The sequence below is a fragment of the Phocoena sinus genome, chromosome 15 (assembly GCF_008692025.1).
Source record: "Phocoena sinus isolate mPhoSin1 chromosome 15, mPhoSin1.pri, whole genome shotgun sequence".
NCBI lineage: Eukaryota > Metazoa > Chordata > Mammalia > Artiodactyla > Phocoenidae > Phocoena > Phocoena sinus.
In genome coordinates this window covers 22,563,915-22,586,294 of record NC_045777.1, presented here as the reverse complement: position 1 = coordinate 22,586,294, position 22,380 = coordinate 22,563,915, and the positions used below count along the sequence as shown (strand labels likewise).

At 37.5% G+C, this 22,380-nt stretch overlaps 1 protein-coding gene across 7 annotated transcripts in view; it reads right to left on the bottom strand.

Annotated features, from left to right (window-relative positions):
* The window catches only part of SAMHD1 (SAM and HD domain containing deoxynucleoside triphosphate triphosphohydrolase 1), a 76,790-nt gene that overhangs the window by 36,833 nt on the left and 17,577 nt on the right, over positions 1-22,380 (bottom strand). For 6 of the 7 annotated variants that reach the window (XR_004345958.1, XR_004345959.1, XM_032606764.1 and 3 more), the window contains exons 4-11: positions 20,144-20,304; positions 12,328-12,443; positions 10,285-10,355; positions 5,963-6,121; positions 4,543-4,643; positions 4,259-4,367; positions 3,118-3,209; positions 1,616-1,731 (exon numbers count right to left, since the gene is read on the bottom strand). Coding sequence is in view for 5 of the 7 variants with exons in the window: in XM_032606764.1 (XP_032462655.1) it covers positions 1,616-1,731; positions 3,118-3,209; positions 4,259-4,367; positions 4,543-4,643; positions 5,963-6,121; positions 10,285-10,355; positions 12,328-12,443; positions 20,144-20,304 (925 nt within the window). In the remaining 2 variants the exon portion in view is untranslated. The remainder of the gene's footprint in view (positions 1-1,615; positions 1,732-3,117; positions 3,210-4,258; positions 4,368-4,542; positions 4,644-5,962; positions 6,122-10,284; positions 10,356-12,327; positions 12,444-20,143; positions 20,305-22,380) is intronic. The other variant, XM_032606768.1, reaches the window with a different exon arrangement.

The following is a 22,380-nucleotide window of genomic DNA, read 5'->3' as shown; positions in this document are numbered from 1 at the left end:
ACATATATACAATGGAATATTACTCAGCCATAAAAGAAACGAAATTGAGTTATTTGTAATGAGGTGGATGGACTGAGTCTGTCATACAGAGTGAAGTAAGTCAGAAAGAGGAAAACAAATACCATATGCTAACACATATATATGGAATCTTAAAAAAAAAAAAAGGTTCTGAAGAACCTAGGGGCAGGACAGGAATAAAGACGCAGACATAGAGAATGGACTTGAGGACACAGGGAGGGGGAAGGGTAAGCTGGGACAAAGTGAGAGAGTGGCATGGACATATATACACTACCAAATGTAAAATAGCTAGCTAGTGGGAAGCAGCCGCATAGCACAGGGAGATCAGCTCGGTGCTTTGTGACCACCTAGAGGGCTGGGATAGGGAGGGTGGGAGGGAGGGAGTTGCAAGAGGGAAGAGATATGGGGACATATGTATATGTATAACTGATTCACTTTGTTATACAGCAGAAACTAACACACCATTGTAAAGCAATTATACTCCAATAAAGATGTTTAAATAAATAAATAAATAAATAAATATCCACAGCTTGCTCACATTGTCTTATAATTTCTTCTTCCATTCCTATCCACATAACAATGGGAGACTAGTATACCTGCTATGCTGTTATTAAAACAAAACACAGAAACAATTTAGATACATTATCCCCTATAAGTAACTTTGTCATCAGTCCAACCCAGATTAATTAACAAGCAAAAAGCAAACTCACTTGTCACATTATAAACTGTAAGTACTTATGTACAGTGTTGTCAGTGTACACAGACATTTGATACAGGGAATCACCATTTCACTTCTAATCTTTGATTTAGTTGTGATTGGAAAATGACTAAAAATTTACAAGTGTAATGGGGACTCTCTATATTATATGTATATAAAATAAAATCTAGCAGAGATGGAGCAGGAAGTTGATCTTGGTTGTGTCTGAGGCCACTCAGTTTCTGTTGTTCTTGCTTGGTTCAGAGCCTCCAGCCTTTCCACTGATTCTGTCATGTTGTTTTTAGTTAAGCAGAGACAGTTTTAGGATTTGCAACTAAGAACTCTGACTGGTACACGCTTTTTGGTTTACCTCTTTTGCTTCACTGATCTTTATTTCTCAGTCTACACTTTCCCACATTAAAGAATCAGCTGCAACCCCTCACCTCTCTTCCTTCACACCCTAAGCCACAGAGTTTGTTTCTGCTGAAATGTTTCTCACATCCTGTGTTTTGCAACAAAAATCATGTTAAAAGGGCAAGTCAGCTTTTTGACACTAGTATGGTATTAGTCCAGCTGTATTATAAGTTAAATAATAATTGAGTACTTATGTGCCAAGTACTATTCCTGGTGCTATATGCCTCATTGAAGCATCACAACAAAACTATATGCTAGGTGTCATTACTCCCATTTTAGATGAGGAAACTAAGGTTCAGAGAGGTTAAATAACTTTATTAAGGTTACCTTGTTAGTACAAAGCAGAGATAAAACTCAAATACAATAGTATACAATCACTTTAGAAGCTAAATACATTGGAATGTTTGGAAAATACCTCATCTGCAATCCAGGGAAAGTTTATACTTTATCTGAGATAGACCACCTATGTTACCTTCTAGTTCTTACCTGTCAGCTTAGTGAAGGCTTCCATGTCATCAATTGCTGTAGAAATGTGATACTTTTTTCCTTCAGTACCTGTTATCTCTATGTAAGGGTCTGCTTCGAGGAAGGCATCTGTAATCCTAAAGATCATTTTATAAACATTTATGTTTATGAGAAAATTTGAATATTTGTTTTATGCCTTGCTTAAAGTTAAGGAAATCTTTCTACTTTAGGGAAATAAAATCTTGAGACACAATGTTCTAAAGACAACTGCTTCTCAGACTTACAGATACAGAGAACAAACTAGTGGTTACCAGTGGGGAAAGGGAAGTGGGGAGGGGTAATATAGGGGTAGAGGATTAAGAGGTATAAACTATTAGGTATAAAATAAGCTACAAGGATATACTGTACAATGAGGAATACAGCTAATATTTTATAATAGCTATAAATGGACTACAACCTTTAAAAGTTGTGAATCACTATATGGTACACCTGCAACTTATAATTTTTAAAAAAGCAAAAAAAAAAAAAAAGACAACTGCTTCTCAATAATGCTAAATAAATCCATGGTGATTTGTGAACTACTACATTTACTGTGTTCCAGGCATTATAACAGAGCTTTAAATACATCATCTTATTTAATCTTTCCAACTATAAGATAGATGTAATCAGCCTCAATTTTACAGATGTAGAAATTAAGGAATTTTCATTTAATCAAGTTAGGAAGAAGTGGTACCAGGCTTTGTACCTACATCTCTCTGATTCTCCACATTAAAAACAAACAAAACAACAAAATCTCTTACCAAAGTGACAACCATACAAATAGGAGAAAGAATTCTAACCAGTGTGCTCATGAGAAGAGATGAGGAAAAGAGTAGAAAAGAAGGTAAATTTTCTCAACACAAATGTTAAACATGAACATGAAAGGCTTAAAATAAATCAATTTAAAACTATTTTAGAGACATGGAATTAACTTGACTCACACCCAACTTTTGGTAATTCCTCATGGGGTCTTTGAGTCACACAGAGACCTGGCTGTACTTTTCTGCTTTGGTTCTGACTGGATCAGGGAGAAGAGGTGAAATTCCTGTAGGTTTTACTATTTGCTACTAATTTTGATAATTGACAGGGTAAGGAGAGACATTAATCTTAATCCTTAAAATTCATTTTTGTCATTAATTTCAGAATATCAATTATCCACGTTCCACCTCTCACCTCCATGACTAATATCTGGTACCTAAGCGACTACCTGTGCGGAGGTCTAAGCCATCCCAGCATGGCCTCCTTCCTGCCTAGCCTAAACCCCATCTTCTGCTTGAATCTATCCTCTTTACCCACTTTCCTCCTCACCTCTAACGAAGTTCACTTTCTGCTAGTTTTTATTTGTTTAAGCGAACCATTTTAGGTTTGTTCACTTAAAATTCACTTGAATTTACCTAGAAATCTCAACTTGACCCAAGTATGATACTCTATCTAGCAAAGCATCATGGAAAATTTTATAGGGAAATAACAATCAAATTTCTCACATTGTGTCAATGATGTTGCCAACTTTGTGTTGATAAGCTCTGCGATGCAAAGAGTTGCGTGTGTGGAACATGTCATACAGGTTTCCAACCTCCTGCAGAAGAATGTGGAACAATGTAGGATCAGATTAGGTTCCCTTGTTAGTAGACAAGTATATAAGTCAAGGAAAAGAGATGGTGGCATAAAAGAAGACTAGGCACAGGGGCTACTTCATTAAAACCCCTGAGCCCACTAAGAAAGAGCAAGGCAGATTCATAAAACTACTAATTTGCAACTTTTGTTCTTAGTAAACCAAAATCTATTGAGTGTTTTTTTTGTTTGTTTTGGGTTTTTTGCGGTACACGGGCCTCTCACTGCTGTGGCGTCTCCCGTTGCGGAGCACAGGCTCCGGACGCGCAGGCTCAGCGGCCACGGCTCACGAGCCCAGCCGCTCCATGGCATGTGGGATCTTCCCGGACCGGGGCACAAACCCGTGTCCCCTGCATCAGCAGGCGGACTCTCAACCACTGCGCCACCAGGGAAGCCCTATTGAGTGTTTTAACTCAGTGACACATTCTGTTTTAGGCATCTTAAATATAGTCTTTAAATTTCTCAATACCTCTAGAAATTAGGTATTATTATTCTTATAGTCTTCATTCTCAAGAGAAAGACCTTCTATAGTACAATACTGTAATGTTCTTTAGTTACATGATTCTAACCTAACATTGGACCTAATGATTTTAGGATTTTAACTACCATGAAACACGTAATACAGTGATTAAGGATAATACTCAAGCCAAACTTCCTGGATTGAAATTCCAATTCTGCCATTAATTGTATGTCTTCTCTGTGCTTCAATTTGCTCATCTGTTAAATGGGATAATAACAGTATCTATTCCATAGGGTGGAGGAGGATTGAGTTAATCCCTCTAAAGCACTTATAACAGTGCCTAGAACAACATTCAATAAATGTCTATCGTAATTTTATTATTATTTAACAATGCAGTAAAAATGAAAAGAGCATTAAGATACTTCCAAATGCTAAGCATGAAGTAAAGAGATTGACAATTTACCAGGTAGTGATTTTTCCAAATTAGTTAAAGGTTATTTCTAGATTTCACACTAGGAACTATACCTTCCTCGTTGTTCTCTGACATAGCTTACCTTTTCTCTAGTACAAATGTGCTTCCTATCATCTACCTCACAGACACGGGCAAACTTAATAAAGCGCTTGTAATCAAAATTATTTTGGATTCCAAGATGATGGCAGTCCCTAGAAAGATTCCAAAGCAGAGAAATTAAATATTTCAACAAAGGAAATGGTACCTTAAATATCAACACTAAATTTCTACAAGAATTTTATTTTGTTTGTTTATTTAAATAAAAATTGTATATATTTAAAGTATATAAGGATTTTAAACAACTTTTCTGAAGTGTTCAGTGCATACCTGGCAAAATAATCCCATTTGTCCACATCAATGCCATTTCTTTTATTGGCCACTATCTCATAAAGGAAGCTTTTTTCTTTAGGACGCCCTTTATATAACCACTGGAAGACAAGAAAACCCACTGAAAGTTTTAGGATAGGAGCCAAATCTATTTGTAAGCAAAGCAAAGCAACTGTATTAATCTGAAAATTATAAACAGATATTTGAACGGGAAGGTTAGGTGAGAAGGTTCTACTCATTCCTTCTTCCATTTAATTCCTAAATTATTAGAAAAGGGAAAAGAAATGCTAAAGTGTGATACCCTGTTAATACTAAACCTTGTGCCTTCGGAAGGATCCTAACTCTATTACACTTCCCATAACCAACAAGCTTTCTTTTTTTTTTTTTAAACGCGGGCTTCTCACTGTTGTGGCCTCTCCCGTTGCAGAGCACAGGCTCCGGATGCGCAGGCTCAGCGGCCATGGCTCACAAATCTTCCCGGACCAGGGCACGAACCCGTGTCTCCTGCATCGGCAGGCGGACTCTCAACCACTGCGCCACCAGGGAATCCCCAACAAGCTTTCTTGTTTAAAAATTTTTAAAAAATATAAGAGCTAATTATGGACTAGTAAGAATGTTCCTTATATTCTAATGCTTAAATTCAGGCATGAAAATTGTATTGTCTTTCAAAGTAGCCACACATCTAGTCTAAGTGATATGCACCATTCAAAGAATTTTTGGAACTCTGCATTTTGTTTGTTTGGGTTTTTTTGGCGGCGCAGTTTGGCCCGTGGGATCCTAGTTCCCCAACTAGGGACAGAACCCGGACCCTCAGCAGTGAAAGCATCACAGTCCTAACCAGTGGACTGCCAGGGAATTCCCAGGAGCTCTGTTTTTTGGAAATAGGATATTTGCTATAAAATCCACCTCTTTATCTTATGCCTTACAAGTAGCTTTGTATATTTTAAGGAAAAAAACTTTAAAAACCACAAAGGGAAATTCTTTTTTCTAAGTAAAATAAAAGATCAAAAAGGAAACAAAACATATTTCCCTCTAAACTAATTCAACTTTTTTCTAGGTCTTCACATATCTAAATATTTCAAATATGTTAATTTTAATGAATAAACAAGACATACTTTTACATTTTCCAAACTAAGTTACTTTAGGCTTCTATATAAAATATTGCATACATATTCATTAAAAATATTTATATATGTATTTTAATTTGGGGGATAACTTCTGAAGAACTCAGTTAAGAGCTGGAAGAACTATATAAGTCTTTTATTTTTTGCATTAAACAGTAGAAATGTATCACATATTTTATCATTTAGTCTCTCTAAAATAGCCAAATGTCACCTCTTCAAATAGATCTGAAGGAATCAAGCAGAGAGACTAGATGAAAGGAACCAGTCAGTTCAAATTAAGTTGTACACAAACTTACCTTTGAAGAATCTTTGATGGGTGATTCAGGTGGTCCTGTAATTTGTTCCTTGATAAACCAAATATCTTCTTCAGGGATGAGACCATACTGTTCCATGACATCTCTGAGTCCGTTAGAATTAACTAGGTGCTCAAACATCATAACCGAGCCCTGTTCATGCTGGGAAAAGTTAGCACAGTATGGTCTGTTGTAGACTCTAGTCCATCAGAGACCCCTGGTTATTTAAATTACTCTTGGCTCCAGGTAATTCAGAGATAAGGTTCTAATGCATGTTAATTATCAAGTTTTCAACTACAATCTTACAGATATTTTTAAAAATCTGTCAAATTTGTCTATATTGGGACTCCCCTGGTAGTCCAGTGGTTAAGAATCCTCCTTCCAATGCAGGCTCTATCCATGGTCAGGGATCTAAGATCCCACATGCTGTGGGGCAACTAAGCCCGTGAGCTCTAGAGCCTGTGTGCCACAACTGGAGAGCCCGCGAGCTGCAATGAAGAGCCCATGTGCTGCAATGAAAGATCCCACATGCTGCAACGAAGACCCAATGCAGCCAAATAAATAAATAAATACCAGATGGGACTGGAAAAAAAAAACCTCTATATTTTACCAGTCTATAAACCTTTACAAACTAGGTTCCTCATTATTACATAAATGTTTAATGAGATATAATCATTTATAATACATAAGTATTGTACAATACAACTGAATATTACCAGATCATAAAGATAGAATAGGTTTTTTTTTTTTTTCTGAGATGTACCACTTGCAGAATCTTAGTTCCCGGACCAGGGATTGAACCCGGGCCCCAGCAGTGAAAGAGCTAAGTCCTAACTACTGGACCGCCAGGGAATTCCCAATAGAATACCATTTTAATGAATATCACTATAAAATTTAGTTGTATTGTTTCATCAGCTTTGGAATTTGTGAAGATACAAGTTCTATTAGCATTTCCATCTACTGATAAAAAGGGGTAATTCCAGGGCTTCCCTGGTGGTGCAGTGGTTGAGAATCTGCCTGCCAATACAGGAGACACAGGTTCAAGCCCTGGTCTGGGGAGATCCCACATGCCGTGGAGCAACTAGGCCCGTGAGCCACAACTACTGAGCCTGCGCGTCTGGAGCCTGTGCTCCGCAACAAGAGAGGCCATGACAGTGACAGGCCCACGCACCGCAATGAAGAGTAGCCCCCGCTCGCCGCAACTAGAGAAAGCCCTCGCACAGAAACAAAGACCCAACACACCCCAAAATAAATAAAATATAAATTTAATTAAGAAAAAAGGGGGGGTAATTCCAAACTTGCCAGTAAAAACAAAAATGTCTCAGAGCCCTGAAGTCAAGATCTGGACTGGAATCTCAAATTAGACTCATTTTACTCATCTGTCTCTGCTTGCTCATTTATAACTGTTATAAAGATTAAATGGCCCACTGGAGGGAGACATCTGCCCTATCACAGGTCTTAGCAAAAACAAACTCAAGAAACATGAAAACAAAACCCTGAATGGTCCTATATCTATTTTTTGACTGAATCAAGATATATATCAATTACATAGAGGAAAAACAGTAAGTTTATGAAATTTGGCAGCCATTGCCTTAATCAGGTGATTGAAGTTAATATTACCAGTAATGGCTTAAAAAGACCTTATGTGCCTCTGATGGGCTACACTAAGAAGGTCACACGTGGCATTCTGCCAAAAACAGATAGTCTGACAGTATGAGGAAACCGAAAACTGAAACTCAAAGTAAGGGGCAATCCACAAAATAATCTACCATTATACTTCAAAAAATGACAAGGTCATGAGAGATAAAGACGGAAGAATTGTTGCAGATCAAAAGAAACTAAAGAGAAATGGCAACTAAGGGTAATGTATGATGGATCAGGACCAAAAATGGTTTTCTTTCCCCTTTTCTATATGGACAGTTGTTGAAATTTGATAGAAAGTCTGTAAATTAGATAATAGTACTGTATCAATAATAATTTCCTGATTTTAATAAATGTACTGAGGTTATGTAAGAGAATGTTCTTGTTTTTAGGAAATACCTACTGAAGCTTTAGGAATAAAGGGACATGCCTACAACATACTTTCAAATGGTTCAGAAAAAAACTTATACATACAGAAAAATTCAAGTTCCACAAAGATAGCACAGACAATAATAACTAAAATTATAAGCAACTTAGAAGTAAATATAATAAAAGATGTATAAAACCTTTACAGAGAAAATTACAACATTTATAATAGAAGAGCAAAAGGCCAAAGATACCTAATGAAAGAAACAGCCGTCCTACCAGCTATCAAGACTTATTATAAAGAAGTAACAATTATGAAAAGTGTGGAATGCAACAGAATCCAGAAAGATTCATCATTACAGAATGTTAAAAAAATGTTGGGGTTGGTATCACAGAATCAGTGGGGACAGTGGTAGAGCGTTTGACTGCAGATCACTGGGGAAATTCAATAAACAATTATCCATATTAAAAAAGAAATCAAATTTCTACCACACATATGCAGAGAAATAAATTCCCATGAGGTAAGGACTTACATGTTAAAGGCAAAATATTTAAAGAAAAAGACTTGGAAATGGCTGAGTAGATCCTATTTAAATCGACCCTGTTGGAGAAAAAAACTAACTCTGGACAACTTCCTGAAGGTATTGGATTATGACCAAAAGCAGGCAGATGTTAGAGGGAAATAAACACTTGGAAGAGAAAGGCAGTGGGCAATACTCCAGTTCTTTTATGGCTTTTAGCCTGAGGGAGGCCCTAAGGCTGCAGAACTGGAGAGAAACTATCCATCTTACTAGGTTGAAGAACCAGAAATACTTAATCAAAATTTAAAATTTTTATTTCTCAAAAGCCACCTTCATTAAAGAAATGAATTGGTAAGTCAGAGACTGGGGTGGGGACAGGGACTATATTCATAATACATGTATCTGACTATATATATAATTACTCAAATTGAAAACTAAAAGGCAAACATTCAAATTTTTTAAATGAGTAAATGGAAAAACTCTTCACAAAAGATGATTTATCAATGACAAAGTACAGGAAATGGTACTCAAGATACCACAGAGGATGCCAAAAAAAAAAAAATCCTATAAGAGACCATTTCACACTCATTAGAAAGAATAACTTAAAAAACTAAATGTTGGGGAGGCTATGGAACAACAGGCACTCTTATATTGCTGGCAGAGTGTAAAATGGGAAACGTCTGGTAGTTGCTTATAAAGTTAAGTATCCATCTACTTGATGACCCAGCAATTCTACTCCTAGATGAACCTAAGACAAATGAAAACATTTTCCATAAAAATTGTGTACAGTAACATGCATAGCATCCTTATTCATAACAGCCAAAAAACTGGAAACAACCCAAATTCTACAAAAGGAGAAAAAATAAAAAATCATAACTTATTCATACAATGGAATACTACCTCAGCAATGAGCAGGGACCGACAACTGATGCATGACACACCAACGAATCTCAAAATCATTGTGTTGAGTGAATAAGAGCAAGACACAAAAGAGTACCTATTATAAGATTCTACTCTTATCAATTCTAAGACAGGCAAAACTAGTCTGTTTATAAAAATCAGAAGGTAATAGTGGGAGGGAGATGTAGGAACTGACTGAAAAGGGTCACAAAGGAATTTTCCAGGAAGATGAAAATATTCTATATCTCAACTTGGGTAGTGGCTACATGGATGTATACATTTGTCAAAACTCACTGAACTGTACACTGAAGATCTGTACAACATATTGTATACGAATTACCTTTAAAGAGAGAGAGAAAAAATAGTGGTTGACATGTAAGGAGTGTTCAATATGTATTAATACCTTTTTCTACTCCAAATAATAGTGTGGCCAAAAATAGGAGTTGACCTAACTTTACTTCTCAAAAATTGATTCCAAAAATACAGGTCAGTCACCTGCAAATCTGTAAGTATAAAATGAATTTAGCTGGTATTAGTTACTTCATGGTCATACAAAATGAGTCAAAGTCAGAGTCAGCCTTTTATTTTTTATTTTATACTAGTGTGATAGAGTAGAAAGAGCATTAAATTAGCAGCTAGGAAACCTGGTTTTCTAGTGTTGGCTTTATCATTTAACAAATTTGTGATTTCTGGTGCATCAATACACCTCTATGAACTTCAAGTTCCTTTATACTTACAAAAATGGAGATAATGATTTCCTCCTTAGAGATTACTGTGAGGATCAAATGAAAGCATTATATATAAACACTCTGAAAAACTGTAAAAGGAAGAATACTTTAACACAGCAGTCATTGCTTAGTCTTTATTTTATTGACTATTAAATATATGAATACATACCGTCCATTTCACATCTGGGCGAGCAAGTGGAATAAATCTTCCATCGAACATATGAGAAAATGGCCCATGACCTTAAAAACAAAAGCAGCCTTAGAACAAGAAAAATGTTTGTAAATTGGTAAAATGTAAATCTTTTTAGTTAAACTTGAATATCAATAGAAATTAATAATCTATAAATACATCACAAAAAGGAACAAACCCTTCCTTCCTATTTTCTAAAACAAGAGAACAGGAAGCAGAACAATACAGGAAAGTAAGCTCTCCACTGAGGGGTCTCTGAGTCACCATAGTTTACATAAATCTGATGAAAGGACAGTTCTGTGTAACTAAAGAATGTTAATGACAAAAACTTTTGGCTTCTTCAGATTATATATTGGTAGTGTTAGAACAGCAGTTTTAACACAATCCACTAGGGTTAGGAAGAAAACATTAGAACTTTATTACTCTCAACCTTTAAAAACATCTGTATTTATGTAAATTTTATAATGTATGTAATTTATTTTATAATAAATATACACATATCAGGGCTTATCTTGGGTTTTTACTGATGATATGGGCAATCAAAAGTGGAGATCACTACTTTATCTTATTCATAAGTGATCTTAACATTCCACATCTAGTAATATGAAACTTTGCTGAGGCACAACTCTGGAATTATCAGAATTTCTGAAGGAGTTACAGTTGGCCCTCTGCATCCGCAGATTCAATCAACCTCAGACAAAAAAATATTCAGAAAAACAAATTCCAGAAAGTTCCAAAAAGCAAAATTTGAATTTGCCAGGCTTGCTGTCAACTATTTACATATAGTTTACATTGTACTGGTATTATAAGTAATTTAGAATTGATTTAAAGTACATGGGAGGATGTGTGTGGGTTATATGCAAATTTTATATAAGGGGCTTGAGCATCCAGGATTTTGGGGTTTTGGGGGTTTATTTTTGTATCCGCAGGGGGTCCTGATAGATGGGAGAGGGAGCCTACCTGGACCAGCCCTGGGCCTTTTTGCATGTTGCAGTCTGTACACAAAGGCTTGTTACTATAGAGCTCAGACTCCTAGAAACTGGCAAAAGTTTCCAATGATTCCCTCTCAAAATACCAAAAATCTGTTTAATTTATGATCTAGGGCTGATACTGGTCCTACTGAAATCTCCAAGGGGACATGCTGAAGAGCGTGCCCTATGCCTTTAAGTATCTGGCTATTGAAACCTCCCTTTCCCTGCACTGAGGGCACATGCAAACTCTTAGGATCCTCCAACAGGTAGGAATAAATTACAAGGATAGGGCTTCCCTGGTGGCACAGTGGTTGAGAGTCCGCCTGCTGATGCAGGGGACATGGGTTCGTGCCCCAGTCCGGGAAGATCCCACATGCCGCGGAGCGGCTGGACCCGTGAGCTATGGCTGCTGAGCCTGCGCGTCAGGAGCCTGTGCTCCACAATGGGAGAGGCCACAACAGTGAGAGGCCTGCGTACAGCGAAAAAAAAAAAATTACAAGGATAGGGGAAAAAACTCCTGTGATAAAAGAGAACAGTCCTTTTTCTCTTTCTTTGACCATGGAAAAGGATGATATTCTTCTACTTGGATTTAAGTGGCCCAAGACCTCACATGGGTCAGGGAAGAAAAGGAGTTCTCTAAATCTGTTGTTAATCTGTTAGAGCAGATTATGTATTCTAGGTGTGAGAAGAATAGATTTGACAAATTATCTAAAGGAAAATGGCAATTTTATTTCAACCAAGATAAAGGAAAAATCAAATTCACATCATCCAACACACAGTAGTCAGAAAAAAATCACTATCAGAAAGTCCCTTCATATAACCTGCAACAAAGATGTTTAACATGGGAAATTCACTGAAAGCCTACAAAAAAAAATAGCAATGCTTTGGGCTTATAAATCATTCTAGAAAGAAGCACTGGCACATTTACATTAATGTTAACTGAAGAATTAAAACACAACTTTCATATTCTCCTAGTTAGTTGGATTTTTTAATTTCAAAGAGAGGTACCATGTGGTTTTACATTAGAACTCTGGCTCTTTGAACTGCTTACCGAGATCATGACAAAGACCAGCGATCTGAACACAGAGCATATCTCGTTCACTTATCTGCAGCTCTGGTTGTTTTTCACTCAGTTCACGAACTAGACATCCTGCTAGATACCCTACGCTGCAGAGCGGAAAAAACAAAACAAAAATGAAAAACTTACTCTTCTGTTTGAAAGATGAGCAACTGTTAAGATTTGTATTTGTCCTTGATAAATCCTTAAGGAGGCTGTGAATTAGACTTTGGGTGAAGGAGCCTTCCCAGCAGTTTGAGTATAAAAAGCCCTCTTTTCCCCTTTTTGTTTCAGAGTCTACCTGATTGAGCTAGCTATAGGCTCAGTCTCAGGTCATTTTGGGCTGTATTACATTTCTGATTTGTAGAGATTTGCAAGACAAAGACAGTTGTTTTTAATTCCCCAAAGAACTGCTCTGCTGCCTAAATGATTTTAAAAGATTGATTTGCCCAACTACATTTTCTTTAATTTGATTATTATTAGCTTCTGAATATTAGCCCCTAGTTTTACGTTATATTGTGTGGGTTCATGTAACCTTCCTGGGTTTTTTTTTTTGTATATTTAAATTAATATTTTCTGAGGGGCAGATTTACATACCCTGTCTTATAATACCAGGCAGGGGAAGCATTCCCCAGTGAGACATAATGTCTACACACAATATAGTGAGGCAAAAGAGATATAAACATCTTATATTAAGCCCACTTAAATATACCTACTTTTATAAACTGTCATCTCGATTCAATCAACTCTTACACCTTTAACTTTAGACTCCATTAGGACTCCATCAACAAGCTGTGGTCTTACAAGGAGTCCTAGAAACTTTCCTTTTTATTCTCTGGCTATTTTATCTATTTTTGTATAAAGGCTCTGGGGTCTCCAGGGAGGGGTTGAGCCCAGGGACACAGGCCTTTTTAAAAAATCTTTAACTTGATTAATTGGTCTAATTGTTGCCCCAAACAATTGTTAACTGTTGATCAGGTATCTCAGTGTAATTTTCTTCCAGTCTTTTAAATGTGTGTGTGTGTGTGTGTGTGTATTAAACTGGGGTAAATAGAATGATAGAATGGACTTCTTCAGGGCCCTTAATGTTGGGGACCAATAAGATGTCCCCTTGGCCCATCCAACCTTACATAGTGTTGTATAAAAACCTTTGTTTTAATCTCATTACCATCCATTTTATTTATCCAATTTCTTAATAACCATCTGAAGATTTTTATCCTGTTGAGACAAGTCCTGTTAAAATTTCCACCTTCTTGGGAAGAAGTCTCTTAACTTTCCCCTCAGCTTTTTTTCCCTATTAACCAACCCAATTAACATTACTTAACCTAATGTTTTTATTAGCATCTGTAAGGCCCACTGAGGGTAACCCTAGAGACTACAAATAAGGCTTCCCAAACTGGTTTATTTATGTCTCTTTTAAACTAAGGGAGTTCTGAAATTGGGTCATTTGTAGGGATGTGGATGGATCTAGAGACTGTTATACAGAGTGAAGTAAGTCAGAAAGAGAAAAACAAATACCGTATGCTAACACATATATGTGGAACCTAGAAAAATGGTACAGATGAACCGGTTTGCAGGGCAGAAATTGAGACACAGATGTAGAGAACAAATTTATGGTCACCAAGCGGGGAAAGCAGCGGGGGTGTGTGTGTGTGATGAATTGGGCGATTGGGGTTGACATGTATACACTGATGTGTATAAAATTGATGACTAATAAGGACCTGCTGCATAAAAAAATAAATAAAAGTAAAAAAAAAATAATTGGATAAAGTCAGTGTCAAGATAAATTCAACACCTACTTATAAGTCCACAAAATCAAGAAGAGATAAAAAACAAGAAACAAAAAACAAAATACTGAGTATAGTTCCCTGTGCTATACAGTAGGTCCTTGTTGGGTATCTATTTTATATATAGCATTGTTGAACTAGATAATATGGTCTCTATTCTTAATGGAATATGTGGTGAATTTACAACAAAAGGTAACATTTAAATCAATGGAATTAAATCCACAACTTATGACAAAAAAAAACTGTATCAAATCATGTTGTACACCTTAAACATACACATCGTTATATGTCAATTATATCACGATAAAGCTGGGGGAAAATAAGATATTCAAATTTTTTTAAAGTTAAGAAAAAAAACTAAAAATGCTAAAAAAAAGATAAATAAACTAAGGGAGTTCTTAGGTTAGCTGTTTTATATATACTACCATCTTCTAATTTGTTTTTTAATAGGTAAAAATAAAACAGCTGTTTGTTATGAGAGCTCTCTAAAAAATTTACTAATTTACCAAGTTTCTCCAATTTTAAGGATTCACTGTCTGGTCATTGATGAATAGTATCTTTTTTTTTTTTTTTTTTGCGGTATGCGGGCCTCTCACTGTTGTGGCCTCTCCCGTTGCGGAGCGCAGGCTCCGGATGTGCAGGCTCAGCGGCCATGGCTCACGGGCCTAGCCGCTCCGCGGCATGTGGGATCTTCCCGGACCGGGGCACGAACCCGTGTCCCCTGCATAGGCAGGCGGACTCTCAACCACTGCACCACCAGGGAAGCCCGATGAATAGTATCTTAATAGTGACTCAAACCAATAAAATGCAAGAGGCATCCCCACAAGAGAGTGCAAAGGATGCAGCCTTCATAAGATTTAGAAATTTCCTCCCCCAAACAGCCTAAGAGAGTAAAGTCCTTCATTGTACAGGTGGTTGCAATGAAGGTTGAGATGACAAAGGCCCCTTATGGGCTGGGACCCCTTATGACAAATTTTCCTGAGAGTTGACACAGCCAGACAAAAAGATTGCTCAGAATTCCAGTCTATTTGACTGGTTGCCAAATGTACACCATATGTGTACCTCCTGGGTAGCAGAGACCAAGCTCTCAGAACACAGGAGAAAAAAAAAAAAAAGCCTAAGAAGATCAGGTAGAACATTTACATCTCTAAGACACAGGTAGAGAAATGCAAGTTCTCCCAGAAGGGCTTTTGTTTCTTTAAGTTCAGAATTTTGAAAAGATGTTTTATCAAGTTGGGTTTTTCTAGCTGCATATGAAAAAAAAATTAATTTTGGAATGTCAAAAGAACCCCAGTTTGGCCATTTTTAGGATGAGCTTTAATTCCCAATTAAGCAAGTACTTGCAAGTACAAATTCTGTACGTACATAATAAAAATTTCCCAGTGTCTGTCAATTGGGGTAACACATCAGCGTTTTTTAACTGAGCAAAATCTTCCCAGTGTCTTTCAAGTAAGGATAACCCACTCTGTCATTCAACTGACCACAATCTTCCTAATGTCTTTCAACTGAAGATAACCCTGTTACCTCTTTTTGAAACTAAGTTCAAGGAAAACCTACTCCTCCAGTGAGAAGTTAAATACAACCAAATAAAACTTAGGACCATAAGCGAATAACATGAGATCCAAGATCCAGGAGACACTCATCCAAATTCATCTGGACTCACTGAGCAGACAGACGGGCACAAGAGGCCTCTGCTAGTACCAAGGCTCCAGATCCTCGTAAAGTTCAGGCAAAGGAGAAAAGTTGGCTCTGGATCCCTTCGTGGTCACTGAACTGTCAACTGAAGAAAAACACTACCTAAAAGTTCCAAGTTATGTTTTATTCAGAGATCTTACTGAGGACTCTAGCCCAGGAAACAGTCTCAGACAGCACTGAGGCATTGTTCCAAAGAGGTAAGGGAGGAACCAGGGTATATAGGAGTTTCTGGTGAAAAAAAAAAACCAAAAAAAACATTTAGTCCAACATCAAAAGACTACTGCTAATGACAAAAACCAGTCACCTCAAGTTAATAATTTTTAGCATTTTCCTATGTATGGGAAGATGTAAGAGTCTCGGGTCATTGAAATTATTCCTTAGATATTCGTCTGATCTATCTAGGGCCAGGATGCTATTTTTCTCCACCCTGAATTCACCTCTGGGTGCAGCACTGGGGGCAGCTGCAGTGGCTTGATGGCGGGCAATATTTGTTGTTTACTAGAATGACAGGTAACATTTTTTTGGTCTACATTTGTGATTAGCAGTAACCTTTTTACACTTGACCACATGTTTTCCCCAGCAAAAAAGTTCACATATATACTGGCTCCTCCCTTACCTCTCTGGAGCAGTTCCTCAGAGCTATCTGAGAACTCCCGGGCTACAGTACTCAGTAAGGTCCCCAAATAAAACTTAACTCATAACTTTCACATCGTGCATTTTTCTTTCAGTTAACACCCAAGAATTTCAATATGTTTTTCAACTTAACAGAATAGTCTGTTTCAGAACTAGGCAGAAACACACAGATTCCCAAAAGCAGGACCTCTTGACTCAGAATCACTTATCATTAGGGAAATGCAAAATCAAATCACAGTGAGACACCACCTCATACCCATTAGGAAGGGTTTTTGGGGTTTTTTTTTTGGCTGCTCCACGTAGGATGCAGATCTTAGTTCCCCAAACAGGGATTGAACCCGTTCCCGCTGCACTGGAAGCACAGAGTCTTAACCACTGGACCACCAGGGAAGTCCCTAGGATGTCTATTATAAAACAAACAAAAACTAACAAATTTTGGCCAGGATGTGGAGAAACTGGAACCCTTGTACATTGTTGGTGTGAATGTAAAATGGTGCAGCCACTATAGAAAACAGTAGAGCAGTTTCTCAAAATATTAAAAATAGAATTACCATATGATCCAGTAATTCCACTTCTGGGTATATACCCAAAAGAAGTGAAAGCAGGGTCTTGAAGAGATATTTGCACATCCACGTTCATAGCGGTCACAATTGCCAAAGAGGTGGAAGCAACCCAAGAGCCCACAGATGAATGAAGGGATAAATGAAATGTAACATATACATACAATGGAATATTATTCAGCCTTAAAAAGTAAGGATATTCTGACACATGCTCCAATATGAGTGACTCTTGGGGAAATTATGCTAAATGAAATAAGCCAATCACAAAAAGACAAATACTCTATGAAATCACTTATATGAGGTACCTAGAACAGACAAATTCATTAGAACAGAAAGTAGAATGTGGTTACCAGGGACTGGGGAGAAGAGGAATGGGGAATTCAATGGGTACAGAGTTTCAGTTTTGCGAGATGAAAAAGTTCTGGAGCTTGGTTGCACAATAATGTGGATATATTTAACACTATTGAGCTATAAACTTAAAAATGGTTAGGATGGTAAATTTTATATTCTGTGTATTTTACCACATTTTTTTTTAAAAGCAGAGCTTCTGGTATTGTAATGTTTACAACATAGATTGTAGATAAGGTGCTCAACAAATGTTAAATACACTTTTAGCATTTCTACCTGAAAGTACTTCCTGAATGAATACAATATCTTTCTTGCCCCCTAAACTCTGAGCTTCACAAGAAACAGTTGATATCTTGTTGGTTTGGTAGGCACTAATAAGTTTTCAATAAATATTTGTTGATGAATAAACATTTGAGTAGATGCATGTGTTCTGGCTAATTAAACATGCTTCTAAACAAACAAACAAAACCAAAGTAACGCAGCAGTTTCCCCTTATTATTGGTTTCACTTTCCTCATTTCAGTTACCAGCAGTTAATCATGGTCTGAAAATATTACATGGAAACTTCCAGAGATACACAATTTATAAGTTTTAAATTATACTTCATTCTGAGTAGCATGATGAAACATCACACTGTTCTGCTCCATCACGACTGGGTCGTGAATCATTCTTTTGTCCAGCGTGTCCCACACATTAAATCACTTAGTAGCCAACAAAATTATCAGATTGACGGCCAAGGTTTCCACAGTGCTTGTGTTCAAGTGACCCTTATTTTACTTCATAATGGCCCCAAAGTGCAAGAGTAGTAAAGCTGGCAATTCAGATGTGCCAAGTCGAGAAGTGCTTCCAGTAAGTGAGTGAAACGGTCAAAATTCTCAACTCAATAAAGATAGAACAAGAAGTGCTTCCGGTAAGTGAGTGAAATGGTCAAAATTCTCAACTCAATAAAGATAGAACAAAATTGTACGCTGAGGTTGCTAAGATCTATCATAAGAACAAATCTTCTACCTGTGAAATAGTGAAGAAGGAAAAAGAAATTTGTGCTAGTTTTGCTGTTGCATCTCAAACTGTCAAAGTTACAGCCACGGTGTGTGATAAGTGCTTAATTAAGACGGCAAAGGCATTAAATTTGTACAGTAAGATATTCTGAAAGAGAGAAACCACATGCACATAACTTTTATTGCACTGTATTGTTATAATTGTTCCATTTTATTATTAGTTGTTGTTAATCTCTTACTGTGCTTAATTTATAAATTAAACTTTATCATAGGTATGTATTTTTAAGGAAAAAACATAGTATAAATAGGGTTTGGTAGTATCTGTGGTTTCAGGCATCCACTGGGAGTCTAGGAGCATATACCCCGTGGATAAGGGGTGGACCACTTACACTGTGAGTACTTCATGAAAATCTAGATAACTGTCTGATTCTTCTGGGCCTATGTCCACCTGGCTCTACATTTTTATAATGAAAAAGCAGACCAGGGACTTCCCTGGTGGTGCAGTGGTTACCGCCTGCCAATGCAAGGGACATGGGTTTGAGCTCTGGTCCGGGAAGATCCCACATGCACGGAGCAACTAAGGCAGTGCGCCACAACTACTGAGCCTCTGCTCTAGAGCCCGCGAGCCACAACTACTGAGCCCATGTGTCACAACTGCCGAAGCCCGTGCGCCTAGAGCCCATGTTCCGCAACAAGAGAAGGCACCGCAATGAGAAGCCCGTGCACTGCAATGAAGAGTAGCCCCCACTCGCAGCAACTAGGGAAAGCCTGTGCGCATCAAATAAGTCCAAACGCAGGCAAAAAAAAAAAAGCAGAGCAAAGTCTCAACTATGTTGTATGTAACAGAGGTGCCACCTTCTCTAAGCTTGTGAATGCTTTTCTGATTTACACGTTTCCTGATAGGTAAGAAAACAATGTGGTTTTTTTGTTTTTCGTTTTTTTAAATTTATTTTTGGCTGCATTAGGTCTTTGATGCTGCATGTGGGCTTCCTCTAGTTGCAGAGAGCAGAGGCTAATCTTCGTTGTGGTGCACAGGCTTCTCATTGCGGTGGCTTCTCTTGTCAAGGAGCACAGGCTCTAGGTGCACAAGCTTCAGTAGTTGTGGCACACGGGCTCAGTAGTTGTGGCACACAGGCTTAGTTGCTCTGCGGCATGTGGGATCTTCCCAGGCCAGGGCTCGAACCCGTGTCCCCTGCATTGGCAGGCGGATTCTTAACCACTGTGCCACCATGGAAGACCAATGATGTGGTTTTAAAGAGCAATTATGTATAAGACTAAATAGGAAATGTAGGAAAATTAAATAATCAAACTTACAAAGTTAATTATATCAGTAACCAACCCTATTAACTTTTAAATAATATTTAAACACAAATGTTTCATCTAAAAGTCCTGCCAGGCACTTTCATTTTCTTTCCAGGAAGGATTTGAGGTGGCTTCTAAGAATACATAAAATAAGTAAAGTAGAGCAAGGTAAATCAAACCTTCAACTTTCTCATCAATAAAATAAGGATATTATTGGGAATTCCCTGGCAGTCCAATGGTTAGGACTCCACGCTTCCACTGCACGGGGCACGAGTTCAGTCCCTGGCTGGGGAACTAAGATCCTGCATGCCACATGGCTCGGCCAAAGGAAAAAGAAATCAAATGTTGATTGTCTCAGTCAAACAAGGCTCTTAAAAAAAATAAGGCTATTATTACCATTTTATAAAACTATTTGTTTTCTAAAAGATACGATGTGACCGAGAAGGGACTTAATAACTATAAGTTCCCCACCCCAATACCCTTCTTACCCTAGACTATGCTCAAATCGATTGTGTGAAGCTCCTGGAAAAACATAGTAACCGCCTCCCAACTGCTTAATATATCGCAGGCGCTGAAATTGAGGTGTGTCGATGATTCGGATGAGAAGAGGGTGAAATTCAATGTGACCATGGATAGGATCATTAATCACCTAGAAAATTATAAATTAATGTGAATAACAATACATAACACCATCTAAAATTTTTGTCCAGTCATTCCTATCTACAGTGCAAAGTCAAAGTTATGCATTTTTAAGTAAGAATAATACTAAGGGAAATGACAAGTTATGAATATCTTTACCTTATTTAGGTATCACTACCAGACAAAGCAAGTATATTGGACCTGATGGATTCTAATAATGGATTAATGGATTCTAATAACAGAAGGGTAAAGATTTCAATCTTTCTTTTATGTATATGATTTCATTAGCCTTTAGTAAGTTAGTCTGGTATTCAAGTTAAACATACTCATTTAACACACTCATTCAGATCACATACACTATTTTACCACAGGCACTGTGTCTAATTTTTTTGTAAATGTATCTACCCATAACTATAATCCTTCATAAAAAAAAAACCTCCTACCATGTAGTAAACAATCATAGGCAAGAAGTACTATAAAATTCTACAGCACTTAATGTCTCTAAGAAGTACTTACTTGTACTTAGTAAACATACATTTCATAATTATTCATTACTCTAAGCTTAAGCAGGGGCTTTAAATACGGGTGAAGATCTTTTTTTTTTTTTTTTTTGCGGTACGCGGGCCTCTCACTGTTGTGGCCTCTCCCGTTGCGGAGCACAGGCTCCAGACGTGCAGGCTCAGCGGCCATGGCTCATGGGCCCAGCCGCTCTGCGACATGTGGGATCTTCCCGGACCGGGGCACGAACCCGTGTCCCCTGCATCGGCAGACAGACTCTCAACCACTGCGCCACCAGGGAAGCCCTATGGGTGAAGATTTAATGCTCCTCTATGTTTCTTTAAATAAAGATAACATCTTTCTTAATTGTCCATAACTGTCTTTTAAAAAGAATGTTTCAGAATAAAAAAAGAAACATGATAAATGATCTAATCCATGATTTTCAAACTGCTTCAAATGGTTCCATGAAGTTCCTAAAAAATGTATGGAATTCTGGGAGGTGAAGGGCCTTGTCTGCCTCATTTACTGCCATATTCTCAGAACCCATCAAACAGCACAGTTCCTGGCACAGAGTAGGAACTCAGACACATTTTGAATGACTACTGTTGAAACATTATTGCAAAGTAATACATGTTAACAAGCTATTATAGGTACAGTGTACCAAGTATATCTTTAATAATACACCAAGAATGATGTCAAAGTATCTCAGGAATAGAAGGATGATGTAATTCAACCCTGTGAATGTCCTTATCAGAGAAGAAAAAGTTGCACAATTTTTAAATATATGAAAATCATATACTGGTCTATTATTTCTCCCTTATACAAGATCAATGTACACGAAACAAATGAGAATCTATCTTTTAAATTAATTAATTTATTTATTTTTGGCTGTGTTGGGTTTTAGTTGCTACACGTGGGCTTTCTCTAGTTGTGCCAAGTGTGGGCTACTCTTCGTTGCAGTACATGGGCTTCTCATTGCGGTGGCTTCTCTTGCTGTGAAGCATGGGCTCTAGGCACGTGGGCTTCAGTAGTTGTGGCACGCAGGCTCAGTAGTTGTGGCTCGTGGGCTCTGGAGCGCAGGCTCAGTAGTTGTGGTGCACAGGCTTAGTTGCTCCGCAGCATGTGGGATCTTCCCAGACCAGGGCTTGAACCCATGTTCCCTGTATTGGCAGGCAGATTCTTAACCAATGCGTCACCAGGAAAGTCCCAAGAATCTATTTTATTTTGAAAAGTTATGAAAGAAAAGTCCTATAATCTACTTTTAATCCATTTAAAGATCTAAAAGACTTCACTGTCAATTTTTCAATGGTTAATAACTGTTTTTAAAAGACCTCAATGAAAATTATTTTTAACTTAGTATCATAACACACACTCTCCTTTCAGGTCAAAATGCATCATGAACAGTTTCTCATGTTTTTACAAATCTTAATAATTATCACTGTAATGGCTCTATTTCATTGAGGAACCAACATTTTTAAACCACTCCCCTAACATTGGGCTTTGCGAAACTAGAAATTCTATTTAGTCAATTTCATATTCCCTTTGCAACCCTTAGTGTGTATATGTGATATGAAAGTGTTTTGATCAC